The sequence below is a fragment of the Anarhichas minor genome, unplaced genomic scaffold, assembly GCF_050575085.1.
Source record: "Anarhichas minor isolate MPS153535 unplaced genomic scaffold, ASM5057508v1 ptg000007l, whole genome shotgun sequence".
Lineage (NCBI taxonomy): Eukaryota > Metazoa > Chordata > Actinopteri > Perciformes > Anarhichadidae > Anarhichas > Anarhichas minor.
The window spans coordinates 16,558,827-16,574,472 of record NW_027466453.1 but is presented as its reverse complement, the minus strand read 5'-3'; the positions used below and the strand labels follow the sequence as shown (position 1 = coordinate 16,574,472).

The 15,646-nt window shown below is 38.0% G+C and overlaps 1 protein-coding gene across 6 annotated transcripts in view; it reads left to right on the top strand.

The window, feature by feature from the left end:
- Positions 1–14,990, top strand: part of LOC142944968 (uncharacterized) — a 35,812-nt gene extending 20,822 nt beyond the window's left edge. For 2 of the 6 annotated variants that reach the window (XM_076086214.1, XM_076086217.1), the window contains exons 2-11: positions 5,170–5,469; positions 11,160–11,477; positions 11,615–11,908; positions 12,004–12,318; positions 12,436–12,720; positions 12,849–13,175; positions 13,401–13,706; positions 13,891–14,178; positions 14,335–14,483; positions 14,706–14,990. In XM_076086214.1, coding sequence (XP_075942329.1) covers positions 5,170–5,469; positions 11,160–11,477; positions 11,615–11,908; positions 12,004–12,318; positions 12,436–12,720; positions 12,849–13,175; positions 13,401–13,706; positions 13,891–14,178; positions 14,335–14,483; positions 14,706–14,714 — 2,591 coding nt within the window. In that variant the 3' untranslated portion in view covers positions 14,715–14,990. Of the gene's footprint in view, positions 1–2,979; positions 3,118–3,735; positions 3,958–4,058; positions 4,336–4,396; positions 4,715–5,169; positions 5,470–11,159; positions 11,478–11,614; positions 11,909–12,003; positions 12,319–12,435; positions 12,721–12,848; positions 13,176–13,400; positions 13,707–13,890; positions 14,179–14,334; positions 14,484–14,705 lie in introns of those variants that run through there. The other 4 variants (XM_076086218.1, XM_076086215.1, XM_076086216.1 and 1 more) reach the window with 4 other exon arrangements.
- Positions 14,991–15,646: the final 656 nt, after the last annotated feature.

Below are 15,646 nucleotides of genomic sequence, written 5' to 3'. Positions count from 1 at the left end.
ATATTTATGTAACACAGAGGAAACAATCTTCACCACAGCAGGTGCTTCCGCATCCAGTTAACAAACTGAAACTTTAGACTGAGAGCCTTAAGGCTCAGACACAAGCACTGATGATAGCCGACATGATAATACAACAAATTACACAAAATAAGGCCGAAAAAAAGGATTTGTATGTTTTCAAGATGAAAATAATTAATAAATTCTAACTGATACCATTTGTTCAGACCACTGCATAGTCTGAACCAATACCATTGAGTAATAGCAATTTAAAATGAGTATCAGAAGCACAAAAAATATGCTGGTTATCAATCAGGTAGTTGGAAGAGCTTGAATTGAGCTTTTGTTTTATGATGTGTGTTACAGGTAATGTGAAATAGCCAAAGGCTCTCGCTAGAGCCGTTTGGTTTGTCCGTGTTTGGTTTGTCCGTTCTGGACTACTGTAGAAAACTGGTGGTGCAACACAGCCATCGACTGTAGTCACTGAGACTTCTCATTTTGGTTGGTGGACTACTGTTTTGAATCCTTGAGTTTGAAATTTTGGCAAATTTTGGCAGTCGCCATCTTGGTTTTGACAAATATATTTCGGCTGCATACACAAATATTTTCTTGTTTTAAATAAATGTAATAAATCCACAAATTTGTGCATTTAAAAGGATTTGAAATTTTCATCAAAAACATTTTTGGATGTTTTTACATTTACATACAAACTGTTGAACCTGCATTTATAAACTGCTTTTCATGTGTGAACTTCACTGCATTTGTGGGTGGGTTTTTTGAGACTCCCCTGATGTCGCTCAATTCAAATATGCATTTTTTTTCAACGGGGAATTATCTGTAGCCAATCAGATGTCTCATTCATTTTCAATCAATCACATGAGCGTGCCCCCAAGACGGTGTATCTTATGTCATGTCTTACGATGTTTAGCATGTACAATTTCTATTTCCGATTGTGTTGACAAAAAAACAGCCGAGGCTAACAGGAATGCAGTCAGTTGGGTATTCAGACAAGAAAAATATAAAAAATACAAACTTTGACCTGCTAGGGGGGGGGGATCACCAAAGTTAGTAGGATTCATCCTGAGATAAACACGGAAATATGTATCAAATTTAATTGAAATCCATGTAAGTGACACATTTCAATCAAAACCACAAATATCAACCGTATGGTGACGCTAAAGTTAAAGTCAGGGGATCATCAAAGTCTGTAGGATTCCTGTGGGAACTTGAATGTCTGTACACAATTCAATGACAATCTTTTCAATGGCTGACAAGATATTTCATGACCAATGTGGTGGACAAATGAAACAACAGATCAAACCATATTGTCACAAACAAACTAATTATGTAGGTTTGTGATGTGAACTTGAAGACAGGCAGTGCTCTTAATGCTCCGTTTCATGTTTTGGTGGTGTGACAAATACCAAATCTGTATTTTTCTTCTTGTTGAAAGCACTAACTGGCTGAAAGAAATTGTTAGCCATTTTGTTGTTATTGTAAATTATAAAAACCATCTACCAGAGGATTTGCTAAAAAAAGGGTAATTTTGTCTATGACACAGTGCTTTACGCCTAAAGGTGGGTGTGGCTTTGGCAATGAAGTAAGAGAGTTTCTATAGTGCTTTAGGGTGAACACATTGCAAACACCTGAACTAAAATCTGGGGGCATCTAAATGTCTTGGTTATTCTCTGCTTGTATGTTTGTTTGAGATATGCAGCCACGAGAGTAATATCGTGCTTAAGGGAAAATAAGTCTTTTTATTGAAGAACTGGTTTTCAACCGGGTCTCACTCCCAACTTGTCAAATACCGACGCTTGGTCAGTGCCCCTCGGCGTCTGATACAGACACACCGCACTTTCAACTAACTCCAATGTAAACACACCCGCGTCATTATTAGACGCTCAGAGCAACTGACCTACTATAAAGAGCAAGGTGTCCCGTGCAAAACTAAAAGTCAACGTCGACATTTTGCCACGTCAGTCGTTATCACGTGAGCCGTTAGTGGCGCTAGTCACGTTTAGTGGTGTAACGGATCACGGATCGATCCGTGATCGGTTCGAATCACCCCTCACGGTTCGGATCACCCCTCACGGTTCGGCACACTTGTGAACCGCGGATTTATTGAGTTTCATTTTTTTTTTTACAGTTTAATCATCATAGTGTGTAATAACGTTTTACTGCTGCTGTTCCTTTTCAAGTAACAAGTCCCCGAATATCAATGCAAAGTTGCAGTGAACAGATATAAAGCAGTAGTGTGTTCACGTGAACGTTTGAAGTTTAGGGCAACTGACCAGGTGGCAGTGAGAATGTGTTGTTTGATTCAAATGTATTCTATTTACAATAGAATAGACAATTTATAATTGTCTATTCTATTTACAATAGAATAGACAATTTATAATTGTCTATCGATGCAACTCATCATTACACCCCTAATTACTGTGATTGTGAGAAGTGTGTCAGTGATAAGTCTTTCTGTACAGCTTAATAACTTTATAAAAGTGATTTGATGGTCTCAAGCTGCGAACAGCTCAGAAATGAAATGACTGTTTGTCGTTAGGTCATTGCGTCGGATTGAACAGAAAATTGTGAAAACAGTAGTTGTCACAAACAGGTTGTTTGTGACAACTACTACAAAATATTGGCCTTATCCTTTCAATTTGCTTAGATAAAATGTTCACCTTCCATGCAGCCAGGCATAAGTTAATGCCAGCACACTTCATGTTCAAATGTTGACTTTCATAGTTGTGTTCCGTACATTAAAACTTAGGAATCAATCCTAAAACATGTGAAATGTTCAGAACTAAAATATACACAAGGTTTGTAGGCTAGTTAATAGGTTAATATTATGCAGCAGGACCTGACAGGGGGTCTGATACAGAGGAAGTGTTCACTAACTGTTGGCAACTCACACTTCATTTTATGTAACCTACACCACAGGAAATGCATATCTCGGGGGATGTGGTTAATAAATAGAGCAGTGGGAACTGCTTTGCCAGTAAGTATGTTTTTCCTGGTTTAAATTACATTGTTAGTATTTGTATTAGAAGCACGTTGTAGCAGATCACTGTGACTACTACTTTGACTACTGGGGAAAAGGAACACAAGTCACAGTAACTTCTGGTAAGTAATAATCAAATGTATTTTGAGTGAAGATAATTCAATATATTTTCTGGTTTATTATAAAATTGATGTTGATTTCAACTGCACTTAAACTAGGATGTAATAGACATATAACGAATAGTAACAGCAAATAGGATAGCGAAACGATCAAGGTAAACGGTAGGTAAATGCACTAGTTTACTGAATAAGTACAATCATTTATTAGATGATAGAAGCTGTTAAATATTTTTGCACTAAAGAGCTATTGAAACCCATCACTGTAACTACTACTTTGCTTATTGGTGAAAAGGAACAATGATGACCATCTCAAGTTAACAGGTAAAAGAAGCTTTGTCTTCATATGGACAGTGTAATTGCACTGTGTGATATACCATATTTAGTGCTTGTTTTTGTATGTTGGATGTGTTGACATGTTACACTGTGACGATGCTTTTGATTACTGGGGGAAAGGCACGATGGTAACAGTCACATCAAGTAAGCGACTCTTATTTTTCTTTCTCTAACGTAGACATTTCGATTTATAAACAGTAATGGTATTTTTTTTAAGAAATGAAGTTGTGACACCGTGCAGGTCATTCATTTCAGGGATACTGCATGTTAAATGTGTTGTGAATTGGTAGAATCAATTTCAAATTTGGTGGTGAAAAACATGTTTAGTTCCATCTTCTGAATCCTTTCAAGGTAATTCAAGGTAAATATGTTGACTGTCATGAGATAACCAACCATGCCATGTGTAGATATCTGGGAACGGGTTTTTGTATGCAGTGGTTAATAATTTGTTGAACTGTGACTACCGTTTTGACTACTGGGGAAAAGGCACCATGGTCACCGTCACCTCAGGTAAGGAATCTTAATATTTCTGATTAGAGAATCAAATTCCTGATCACATTACTTAAATATTTATTATAATTTTCATGTAGTCACAACTGATGGCCAGCGATAAGACGGCGAACAATATTTTGTTGCCCGACAATGAATTTGTGTAGCAAGACTTGTGTTGTAGGGCTTAAAACTGTTTAGTTCAGTTGGAACGCAAGTCTATCAACAACGGCTTATTATAGTTCGATTTGAACTGTTGCCAAAACCAGACTTTATGACATAAAGTAATGGGATATTAAAGGGATGAGTTTTTGTGAGAAGTGTGAGTTGACTCTCTTAACTGTGACTACTGGGCTTTCGACTACTGGGGAAAAGGCACTATGGTAACAGTGTCATCAGGTAAGATTTGTTCCATTTAAAAACAACATCAGGGTATGTTTGAGTGTCACATTTAAGTTAACCTCTCGACATGTCAAATCTCACTTCAAACGTAAAGTGTTTTAATACAGTATATCTTCTGTAAGAAAGTCGGACAGCGATATTTTCAGTACAGGACAGAATGGTGGATATTTGCGGCTAACATATTTGGCTTTGTTTATTTTTCTATATGGTGTTTTTAGTTTAGAAGTGGATTTTATAAAATAGTGGGATTAATCAAATACGAAGGCAGACTATTAGATGTAGCCTTTTCATACTGAGAGCCAAGTAGATTCAGCACTGTGCTACTACGGTGCTTTTGATTACTGGGGAAAGGGTACAACAGTAACGGTTTCATCAGGTAAGAATACTCTTTAATTTCATGCATAACTGCTGAATTTGATACAAAGTAATATGTTCATGTAACAATATGACTGTCATCAATATTGTCATGATAATGGATGGTAACTGGTAACTGCCTTAACACTTCCATTCCTTCAATTTAAAATAATTTACTAATGATTATTGTCAAAGTTGTGCATTTAAAGTAATTTACCTATTTATATATAGAAGAATATAAATAAATACCACAAATAATATCCTTGAGGGAGGTTAAACTTGGTGCAACAAAAACATCTAAATACATGACATAAGGAAACAGGGGTCCGTGTATTGAGAGCGTTTAAAATTTTGACATTCAACATGTTAAATGGCTCGATTGTCTTCTCTCTGTTATATCTAATACTTGGTGAAAATGTCTGTCATCTTGAATTTTATTTTTTAATTATAATTGCACGTTTGTTTTTCCTTTTTTAGTCACTTCAGCCGCACCAACTGTGTTTCCTCTGATGCAATGTGGTTCTGGGACTGGAAACACAATCACTCTTGGCTGCTTCGCCACCGGCTTCGCACCCTCCGCACTGACCTTCGCATGGAACAAAGTAAATGGCGATGCCTTGACTGGGTTCATTCAGTACCCTCCAGTACAAAAGGGAGACCTTTACACGGGGGTCAGTCAAATCCGAGTGAGCCGACAGGACTGGGACGCAAAGAATAATTTCCGATGTGCCGTGAAACATGCAACAGGAGATGCAGAGGTCATCTTTAAAAAGCCAAGTAAGACTTACGCTACGTCATACTGTATATATATATATGCCATTTTTGTAGATCATTTGAAATCTAGTGGAGATATTAACATATTCTATAAATTAATAATTTCAATTTTTTTTTAATTACATTCATAAATTACAAAAAACTGTTTGTTTGGTAATTACTGATACATTATATACTTAATCAAATTAATTGGGTGACTATTGCCAGTTATTTGAGGCAGAGTACTGATAAAGCAGTATATCCTCAGTCAAAGACAGTTTTACATTTCACAGTGCAGTGAACAAAGTACTACAAAGCTACTTCTAGTCACCTCTGCTTATGACAAGGATAAGAATATAATCTCCAAATGCTGCTCATTGTTATACAGGAATATTTGATGACCTTATTGCAAACAGTAATTAACTAATTCTTTAACTAATTCTAGTTACAAAAACCGTTGTTCGTTGTTATAATCATTTAACAATAATCATACTTAAATAATACTATTCATGCAGTGAATGCAGCACAAAGTGCTTTTTGTAACAAGACACAAGAGAGACAAAAAGGAAACTGAAATAAATTAGTAAAAACAAAAATAAAAAATATTTTACTAACAATAATTATTGATCACAGTTGTAAATAGCTAAAGTGTTATAAGTTCAATAAGTCTACTAAGTCTCTAAGTTTGTCTCTATGTCTCTATTATTTGGTTTTGTGCATTTTCCTGAGAAATGTTATTAGAGGAACCGTTATGTTTACACGAGTGAAATAAACATAAAAGAGGAATAATTGGTTTAAATATTTAAGAAAGAAATGCACTCCAATCTGTCATTTGAAAGGAACATCAACACAGAAAAGAGCATTAAAATAAAATGTTACAGAATTAAATATTTTTAATTTCATAATAAGACTAACAAACCAAACTGTGAGGTGGAACAAGAAGGCTGAAGCTCTGCTGCTGCTGATTGAATTCTTTGCTTGTATACGTCCTCTGCACCCGTCTCTGAACAGATTATTGCGATGTGTTCTGCTTCTTTCCATCTATCTGCATGATCCTAGTTCTTCTTGGTGTCAGTCTGCCCCCACTTCCACTGTCTGTTGATTATTAACATTAAATCTGTGTTCGCTTGCCCGAGCAGTCAGTGTATATGCAGAAGCGAGCATTAAAGCTCCGCTGTTCTATTATTTAATTTTGTTTACTATGAAAATCTTATTTTAATTTTTTCTGCACAATTTAGTAGCGAGCTACAGTAAGTGGTAATCTGAGCAGCGTAATCACAATGTGCCTGCGTGCAGGTAGCACACAGTAGTACAGAAAAAGCATAGTTCATAGTAATTCTAGCTTACATGAGCATTTTAGCTAATTTTTTTGACATTGCTTCTGCATATATATATAAATGATTCCCTGCTTCTGCATACATATATATTTGTGTATATGTTTGTTTTTCAGTTGTGGCTTATAGCATGCCAACTCTGAAAGTGTTGGCCTCCTCTTATGAGGCAACCGAGGTTTCCTTCTCCTGCTTTGCCAAAGATTTTTCACCAAAGGATTATGAGTTTAAATGGCTGAAAGACGACGAGGAAATCCCCGACTCAAAGTATGAGGTCAGAACACCTGCTCCTGTGGCAACAAAGGATGAGAACGGAACTACCCTGTACAGCACAGCAAGTTTTCTCACGGTGCCATCCAGTGAGTGGAGTCACCCTCACTTAACATGTCAGTTTAAGGGGAAAGGTGAACATGGTCCAACATACGTAAATGCATCGTTGACTTACAAAGATACACCAATACCCGGTCGTGAGTAAATTCCTACTTTTTCTTCAAAAAATTAAATGCAATTGCATTTTCTGTTTTGCGGCTATTTCTATTCAATAATTCTTCCTTACTTTGCAGCTGAGGAATGTCTTCATGCAGATGCAGACGTAACGATTGAAGGCCCTTCAATGGAGGACATATTTTCAAACGGATCAGGAACTGTAAAATGTAATGTCAAAGTACACAAGTCATTCATCACTAAGGTTTCCTGGGAGGACCAGAATGGAGCTGCAATACCTCTAGCCGTTGTACACCCCACTAAAGAAAGCAAAGCAATAAGCGTTCCACTTAAAATTACGTATGAGGAATGGAGCAAGGGGACACCTTTCATCTGCATTGTTGAACATGACAATTGGATTGAACCCCGTAAGGAAACCTATAAAAGGATTATTGGTAAGAAAACAAACCAGCAACTGTGCACTAAAAGCCTGTTTAATTCCTCTTGTCATGCCATCAAACATGTTATCCGAGTGTCTTTTCTAAGTGTATTTTAAGAGATGTTTTGCAGTACTGTAGGTACTTTTATCTGTGGCAGGAGCTCTAAATGTTCTCTCATACTTGCAGGAGGAGAGACTCGGCGACCTTCAGTGTTTATGCTACCTCCACTCGAACATACTAGCCAAGAAATGGTGACCCTGACTTGCTATGTGAAAGACTTCTTCCCTAAGGAGGTGTTTGTGTCTTGGCTTGTTGATGACGAGATAGCAGACTCAAAACAATACAAGTTCCATACCACAAACCCCATAGGAAACCATGAATCCTATTCCACTTATGGCCAGTTATCTCTCACCTTTGAGCAGTGGAAAGACAATGACATGGTGTTTAGCTGTGTGGTTCACCACGAGTCTGTGGCTAACACAACTAAAGCTATTGTCAGGTCCATTGGGCATAGAACATTTGAAAGAACCAACCTGGTCAACCTCAACATAAACATCCCTGAACCGTGCAAGGCCTAGTAGATGTCATTTTGTGTCGCTGTGTCTTCTGCTGTTTGTTGTTTGACGTTTGTTGCTTGTGATATGACATTGTGATTGTCTTTTTAATGCTTATCAAAACAAAAATAATAAAAAAAAAAGCTCTTTGCAACTCTATTGATGTATGTCGCATGCTGTTCATGTCTTTATTTAAGAAATATTTTGAGCTACGCGTTTATTGTTAGTGTAGTGACACTTAGTTATCCTAATGCAACACAAATTAGGTGTAGCCATCACCATGTTTGATAAAAATACATCAAACTTACCGCATCATACTGTATTAACTAGAATAACACCACAACAACCCACTAACTTTAGGCAACAATTTCACTAAATGTGTCCTATTTGTTCATTGTTATTTGTAGACGGTGCATTGTTTGTGTGACTTGTCTTTGTGTATGCGTTTCCTCCACTGGGTCTTGCACCCCCTTTACAAGAAAGATGATTGTTTAAGGTCTAACTCCAGCTCTGTGGTCTTTCCATCAAAAGATTAATATCTTAATTCACAAGCCAAGTCATGCCTGCCACAACATTAATGGGGACTTTCAAAAGCAATTCAGGATCATTGTAGGACGACTTAAATCAACATAATCAAAAAAATTTGGCTTTATGGTTAACTAATAGCAATGTAATAAGTAACAAGACATATGCCAATACTATTCTTTTAATTTGTAATATTCTTTCAACCTTGGATTGATTGACTAAACTGATTGATTCAGTGATTAGATCCACTCTGACCGGCTAGATTATAAAATAAAAGACCCTACTACAGGAAGATTTATAGAATTTGGTCATTGATAGAATTTGGTCATTGTCTCATGAGCTGCTGGTCAAAGCTGCAAGTGTTAACTGAATCATTACTGTACACTACAGTATATCAACAGGTCTGCCAATGCAACAGTGCAATGGAGGAAGAAGATAACATGGGAAACACAGCCCTCACCTTCATCCTTCTCTTCCTCTTCACTCTGCTGTTCACCATCGGAACCACTGCTTTCAAGGTAATGATGAGTTTTTATGTCAGAGTTGTGCACAGATTTGGATTTAACCAGAAAAAGACAACTGAGTAAATGGGTTTGTGAAAACTCCTCTAACATGAAGAGTGACAAAAGGTTCATACAGGGTATAGCCGTGATGATATTAATCATCTACGTCTGTATATAACATTTGACCACATATTGCTGCTGTAACTCCTTTATTTAACGTGGCAATCTCAAAGATTTTCATTTAAATAAAGGTCTGTTAAGTCACTATCTAATCGCCGAAGGGGGAAACAATAGTGATTGAGCCTACGGCCCACTGAGAAATGTATTGAAATATTTATTTATTTCTATATTTTTCTATATTACGAACTGGGTGTCGGTGGTGCCATTCCTGGACAGAAATGCTACGTCAACATTTTTCTCCATTGTATGTACACAGAAAATGGAGTACACAATTCTGAAAACTTGAAGCTCATGTCACAAAAGCATGGGACTGAAATCTTATGGATTTAACACTCTGACCAATGACAAAATGACTATCTTTTTACATAATGCGTTTTTATAATAAATTCTAAAAAAGTGTCTGAAACAAAAGCTCAGCTATCACTGAATGATACATGCACATTCAAAAAACAACAGTGCTTGTGCAATTTATTGCTTTGCAATATTATAAACTAAAAAAATAAGAGTCACCTTTGTAAAGCATGAAGTGTTTCACAGACTATACGAGAGATGGGTCGAATGCTTTGGTAACCTGTAGTATACCGAGTTGACAACAAGTTAAAATGTTGAGCCAAAAATTAATTATTTAAAATTTCAGCGCTATTATAGTGAACTGAATGATATTTTACAATTGCTGTAATTGTGGGTCATCGGTAAAATAAGCTAAATGAATTTACCAAATAAGAACAACAAATTGCAACAGAAGGCAGTTGTAACATTTTGTTTATTACATATGTCGATACGTTTATTTTACAATATTACTAATCCATATACTTGTTTCTGTCTTTTCAGGTTAAATGAAACAAGGTGAAACCTTTGTTTGAAAAAAAAGAAAATTCATACATTTCTTCTTATAAACTCAATAGTATCATGTAAGTAATCACAAGTGTCCATTTTCATTTTAATTACAAGAGCTTCATGTCTTTTTTGAAAATAAATCTTTAAATGAAGATAACCATTGATGTCGCTCCTCCTGTTTTTCCATTATTTTGAAATTGTACATACTGCCTGTAGTTTCACCGATAAACTATCATTTATAATACTCACAGTACTATTTCTTTTTTTCAAGCATTTTTATCTTTGAAAGAAATACTTTATTATGCACTATGTTCTTATGTTCATCACCTCCCTAGCACCTGGAATCATCAGTCCATGTTCAAATTAATGTGAACATTTGGAGATTTTGCAGTCGGTGAGTTCTCGGGTCTAATATTAACAGAGTCGAGAACTGAAACCGTGCAATGTCATGAGAAGCCATGTGAAATCTTTCTGTAAAGTGATGTGAGACATTTAAATGTGCACTCTGTTTCTCTAACTGACACAGCCACACCTCACACCTGCTGTCCGTGATGCACCATTGCTCTTTGCGTTGTTTCACTTCTGTTTTTTGGTACTTTTTTGGGACCTGGGTGTTACTCAATGCTTCCGCTTGCTGCTAGCTCTGATCGCTCTGCCCTGCCATGCTGCGACATCTGTGCAACAGCCCCCAGCCCTGTCTCCACCTGACTATAAGACACCAGACACTGTAACAGTACAACTCCGCCATCTAGCCTAAATACAAAGATATCATATTTAGAATTGAGAAAACAGAGGTTACTTGACCAAGATCTGAAGGTATGTATAACTGAAGGGATGAAATCCGCGCATATTTTAACAATGTGTACATCTAACGTTTACAATGAGGCAAGTAAAGACTTAACTATTTCCTCTTTATCGCAGTAAAGCGGGATGCCTCGCCAAACATCACACTACACCCAGTTTGGGAGGGTGAATTCGGGACCTCACCAAGCAGACTCATCTGCACCATTAGTGGTTTCTTTCCAGACAAAGTGAGTGTGGAGTGGGAGCAGGACAACCAAACTCTAAATAATGTGCCACTCACAAGGAAGCTGCAGAGTGTGGAGGGAATGGAGAAAACCTTCAGTCTGAGCAGTGAGATCGAGCCAAATATGACTGAGTGGGCACAAGCCTCAAGTTTTACGTGCAAGTCCGTTCACAACAATCAGACATTTATGGAAACAATAAGTATTTGTCAATGTAAGTATGTATGTCTACTGTCTCACGGCACAATATGGAAATTGCCGACATATCGTAAATGTTTTAAGACAAAAATGCATGCATTATTTGAAATGTTTGAATTAACAATTAGGACCAAACATGTTTTATTCCTGCAGATCATACAAAGAACTCTCCTTCCATCCATGTGGAGATTCCCAGCTTCAAGACAGTAATGACAGAATCCTCCGTAAAAGCAACATGTTTTGTCCGCACTCTTCTTGATGCTAAGGTGACCTGGCTGATGGATGAGACAGTCGCACCGGGTAGCACAGTGACAGAAAACAGAAACACAACTCGTTTAGTCAGTGAACTGACGGTTTCTTCAAGTAAATGGAAACAACTCAAGTCGATAACATGTAAAGCTGACCATAAGTGCTTCTCATCCATTAAGAGCACTGAGAATGTCACAGGTAAGACAACTATACACCATGAAAATCAGATGTCTTGTGACAGCAAAGTGCATAAAAGAATAAATTCTGCTCGGTTTCCTTTCTGTATCATCCAGGACCTGCAGCTACAGCTCCATTGGTTGAGATCAGGAGATCTCTCAAAGATTTGCTGAAAGGAGACAGTGCTGTGCTGGAGTGTGATGTCACAAACCTCTCATCACGTGACCTGTACATCACCTTTCAAGCCGACAGTGTTGACATCTCTGACAAACAACAGTATGTTGAACTTGCTAAAGCCCCAGGCCTCCATTCAATCAGTAGACATTTGTCTGTTCCTTCAAGTAATTTGAAGAAAAACGCAAGTTTCACCTGCAAAGTGACCCAAGGATTCTCCAGCAGCATTAAGTCAAACTCCGCAGGCAATTTTGTTGGTGAGAGGAGTAACTGTTCTTTCCCTTAGTGGCAGTTGATTTCATGTTTCACGCTTAATTTATCTGTAATAGACACAATCATTGATTCATTAATGCACTGATTCATCTCTTATTTAGTGGACCCATCAATGGAACTTCTTCTGGCCCCCAGTGAAGAGTCAGGAAAACAGAGACTCCTGTGCTTTGGTTGGGGCTTCAACCCTCAAATTAAATGGTCTTCTGAGTCCAAGCACAGACCTTCATCAACCAATGACATCAGCATGAGTGGAGATGGACGTGTGGCAGTAACCAGCCAACTTCATGTCCCTCACACAGAGTGGAAAACAGGGACCGTCTTCACGTGTGAAGTATCTGACAAGTCTCTGAACAAAAATGTGACAAAGGACATCAGCGTCTGCTCAGGTAAAATGAAAATTGGTAGAGAAGAAATTCATTCATCATCCATTAAGCATGAGACCTTTTTTTCCTCATAACCATTACTTGATGGGGGTTGCATTTTCTGCCACTTCAATGTCACATTCTTTTTTCAGTAACTCCTGCATCATCTCAGATAGTTGGCGTGTATGTTCAGGGACCGCCACTCCACAAGCTTCAGAACAAGGGACAAGTGACTATCAGCTGTCTTCTGGTCGGCCCTTCTCTTAACGACTTCTCCGTCACCTGGAAAGTAGGCGGGAACAGTTATTCCCTGAATGTCCACAAGGAGCCTCCAGTGAGTCACGGCAATGGGACAGAAACTTTGCGGAGCTCCCTCGATGTGTCAGCGGAGGATTGGCATGCATTTAAACAAGTGTCTTGTGAGGCCAAGCACCGATGTTCCAACCAGGGCTATGAGGACCATACAACCAAAAGCAGAGGTAGTGTTTTGCAGAAACATTTTGGATTTGTTTCCTTACCTTTGCTTAGAGCCGTTTCTGAATTTGTAGAGAGTTCAACATAGTTTAAGAAGGCAAGATTGCATCAGAAACTTTACATTAAAAAAATATATATTGTCCATGATGTTTGTGGAGGTTGTGAGTGACTAAATGATTTGATTGAAATGGTAAAAATATAAAGCTTCATTTACTTTTGTCTTTCTCAAGAGGTGTATCCACCAGCAGTGAAGATAATACAACCAACTGCCTATGACCTTTCTACCTCAGACGGCCTCGCACTTATTTGCCAAGTGTCTGGATTTTTCCCGTCAAATATCATAGTGTACTGGGAGGAGAATGGCCAGAGACTCCCTTCAACTCACTTCACCAACAGTCCAACATGGAAATACACAGGGAGCAGCACATATTCAATGAGCAGCAGACTAAACACATCACAAACGGAGGACAAGGAGTCTACGTATTCTTGTGTTGTCAGACACGAGTCATCTGAAAGCGCTATAAAGGATGTGTATGGTGAGCTGTCAACTAGCATAAATTAGCTAAAGAAGAAAAGAAGTAGAACGTCTTTAAAACTCTCACTTGATTAAATTGATTTAAATTCTTTATGAAAGCATTTACAAATGTTCATTTTTGCTTCATGAGCTTCCCCAAAACACATTCATTGACAAAAAACTTTTCATGACTATCTTCCCCCCAGCCACAGTGACCCACAGCAAACCTTCAGCGACCTTGCTCCAGGGCTCTGGTGAACTTGTGTGCCTGGTCTTCGGCTTCAGCCCTGCATCCATTAACGTCACTTGGTTTCTGGATGACACCAGGGAACTGTTGGACTACAACACTAGTGAACCCCTCAGAGGCCCAAACGGAAAGTTCAACATTCAAAGCCACCTGCGTCTGTCCCAAGTCATCTGGTTACCTGGGGCGAACATCACCTGCAGGGTGACGCATGCAAACATCACCCTATCCCTGGATATATCTAAACCAGGTGCCAGTTTGATCCAAACCTTTCTTACACTTTACAGATTGCACATAGTATGTTAACCACCGTGGATTATTTTATTAATATCTCTTCCCAGCTCCCCTTCCAGTGTAACAAAGTCTAGTTAACTAACAAATCCTCCACGTTTTAATTCCTTCACAGACTCCTTGAAGGACTGTAATTTCATAGATGACATCATGCATGCTGGACTGAACCAGGACACAGCTGTGGATAGCTGGTATATGGCTTTCATTTTCCTCATTTTCTTCCTCATCTCCCTTATCTATGGTGTCTTGGCTACGTTGATAAAGGTAAGATACAACAGTATGGTATTTCAAAGTAATCTTCCAGTAACTCAATTGTAGTCTTTGTTATGTTCCATATTATTATCATGGAATTCAAATATTTTGGGTGGTTTGAATTTAGCTTACACATATTAAATAAATAATATATAAATTCAAATTACCCAAACTATTCTAAATTCTAAAAAGGTCACCATATCCTGACACATTCCCTGTGTTTTCTCCTTTTAGATTAAATGATGATGATCCCCGGAGGACAGATCCCGTTTTATGATCCAAATGTGGACTTTTGGAGATTTTTATGGCATTTGGCTTTTTCTAGTTTTAAAGTGTAATGGATTCATTTATGTATAAACATATATTGTTATATGTGAGGGAACTGGTTTATACTTTAGGCCTGTTTGTTTATTTTTAAGTTTCAGCTCTACATTTGGCGTGGCGTGTATGTATTGCATTTGTGTAAGAGGAGAAATGATGACAGCAATAAAAAATGAAATAAAAAATTTAAAGTTTAAATTCTGACTGAGATTCAATGTAATAAACATACACACGTTACATCATTGGATTTATTATTGCATTCATTAAAACTAAAATATGTAAATATGATTACAATTAAAAACGATGACACAAACAGTATTTATCGTCAGAAAAAGGCATTACACTATACAGTACAGTATACTATGTCACAATATCAGCACCACTGTATTACTAATACTGGCCACTAGAGGGAGACAAGGCCCCACATACAGCAGTGGTGCTTTGCCACCTCTATGTGGAGTCGTAATTTGAAGATACTGACAGGTCTTACTAAATGGTATAATACAGAGGTGCATTCAGTTGAAAGCCCAAACAGGGACTGTTTATATATCTTCTCCTTTCCACACACACACACACACACACACACACACACACACACACACACAGTCTTTGGGTTAGAGCTGCATGTTTGTGTCTGCATTTGTGTACCTTGTGGGTTTAAAGGAATTCACATCTGGGAGGGACGACACTAAGCACTTCCAGGCTTACAATTGGCTACCTCTGGAGTGATCTGGCACTGTGTGTGCCCTGATTGGCTGGGGACCCTTTGGCAGCCAGCCCAAATCTGTGACACTGTTGCTGGGATGGAGTCACAGCATGCTGCTGCCAGTCGAAGTGCCAAGGCACCAGCAACA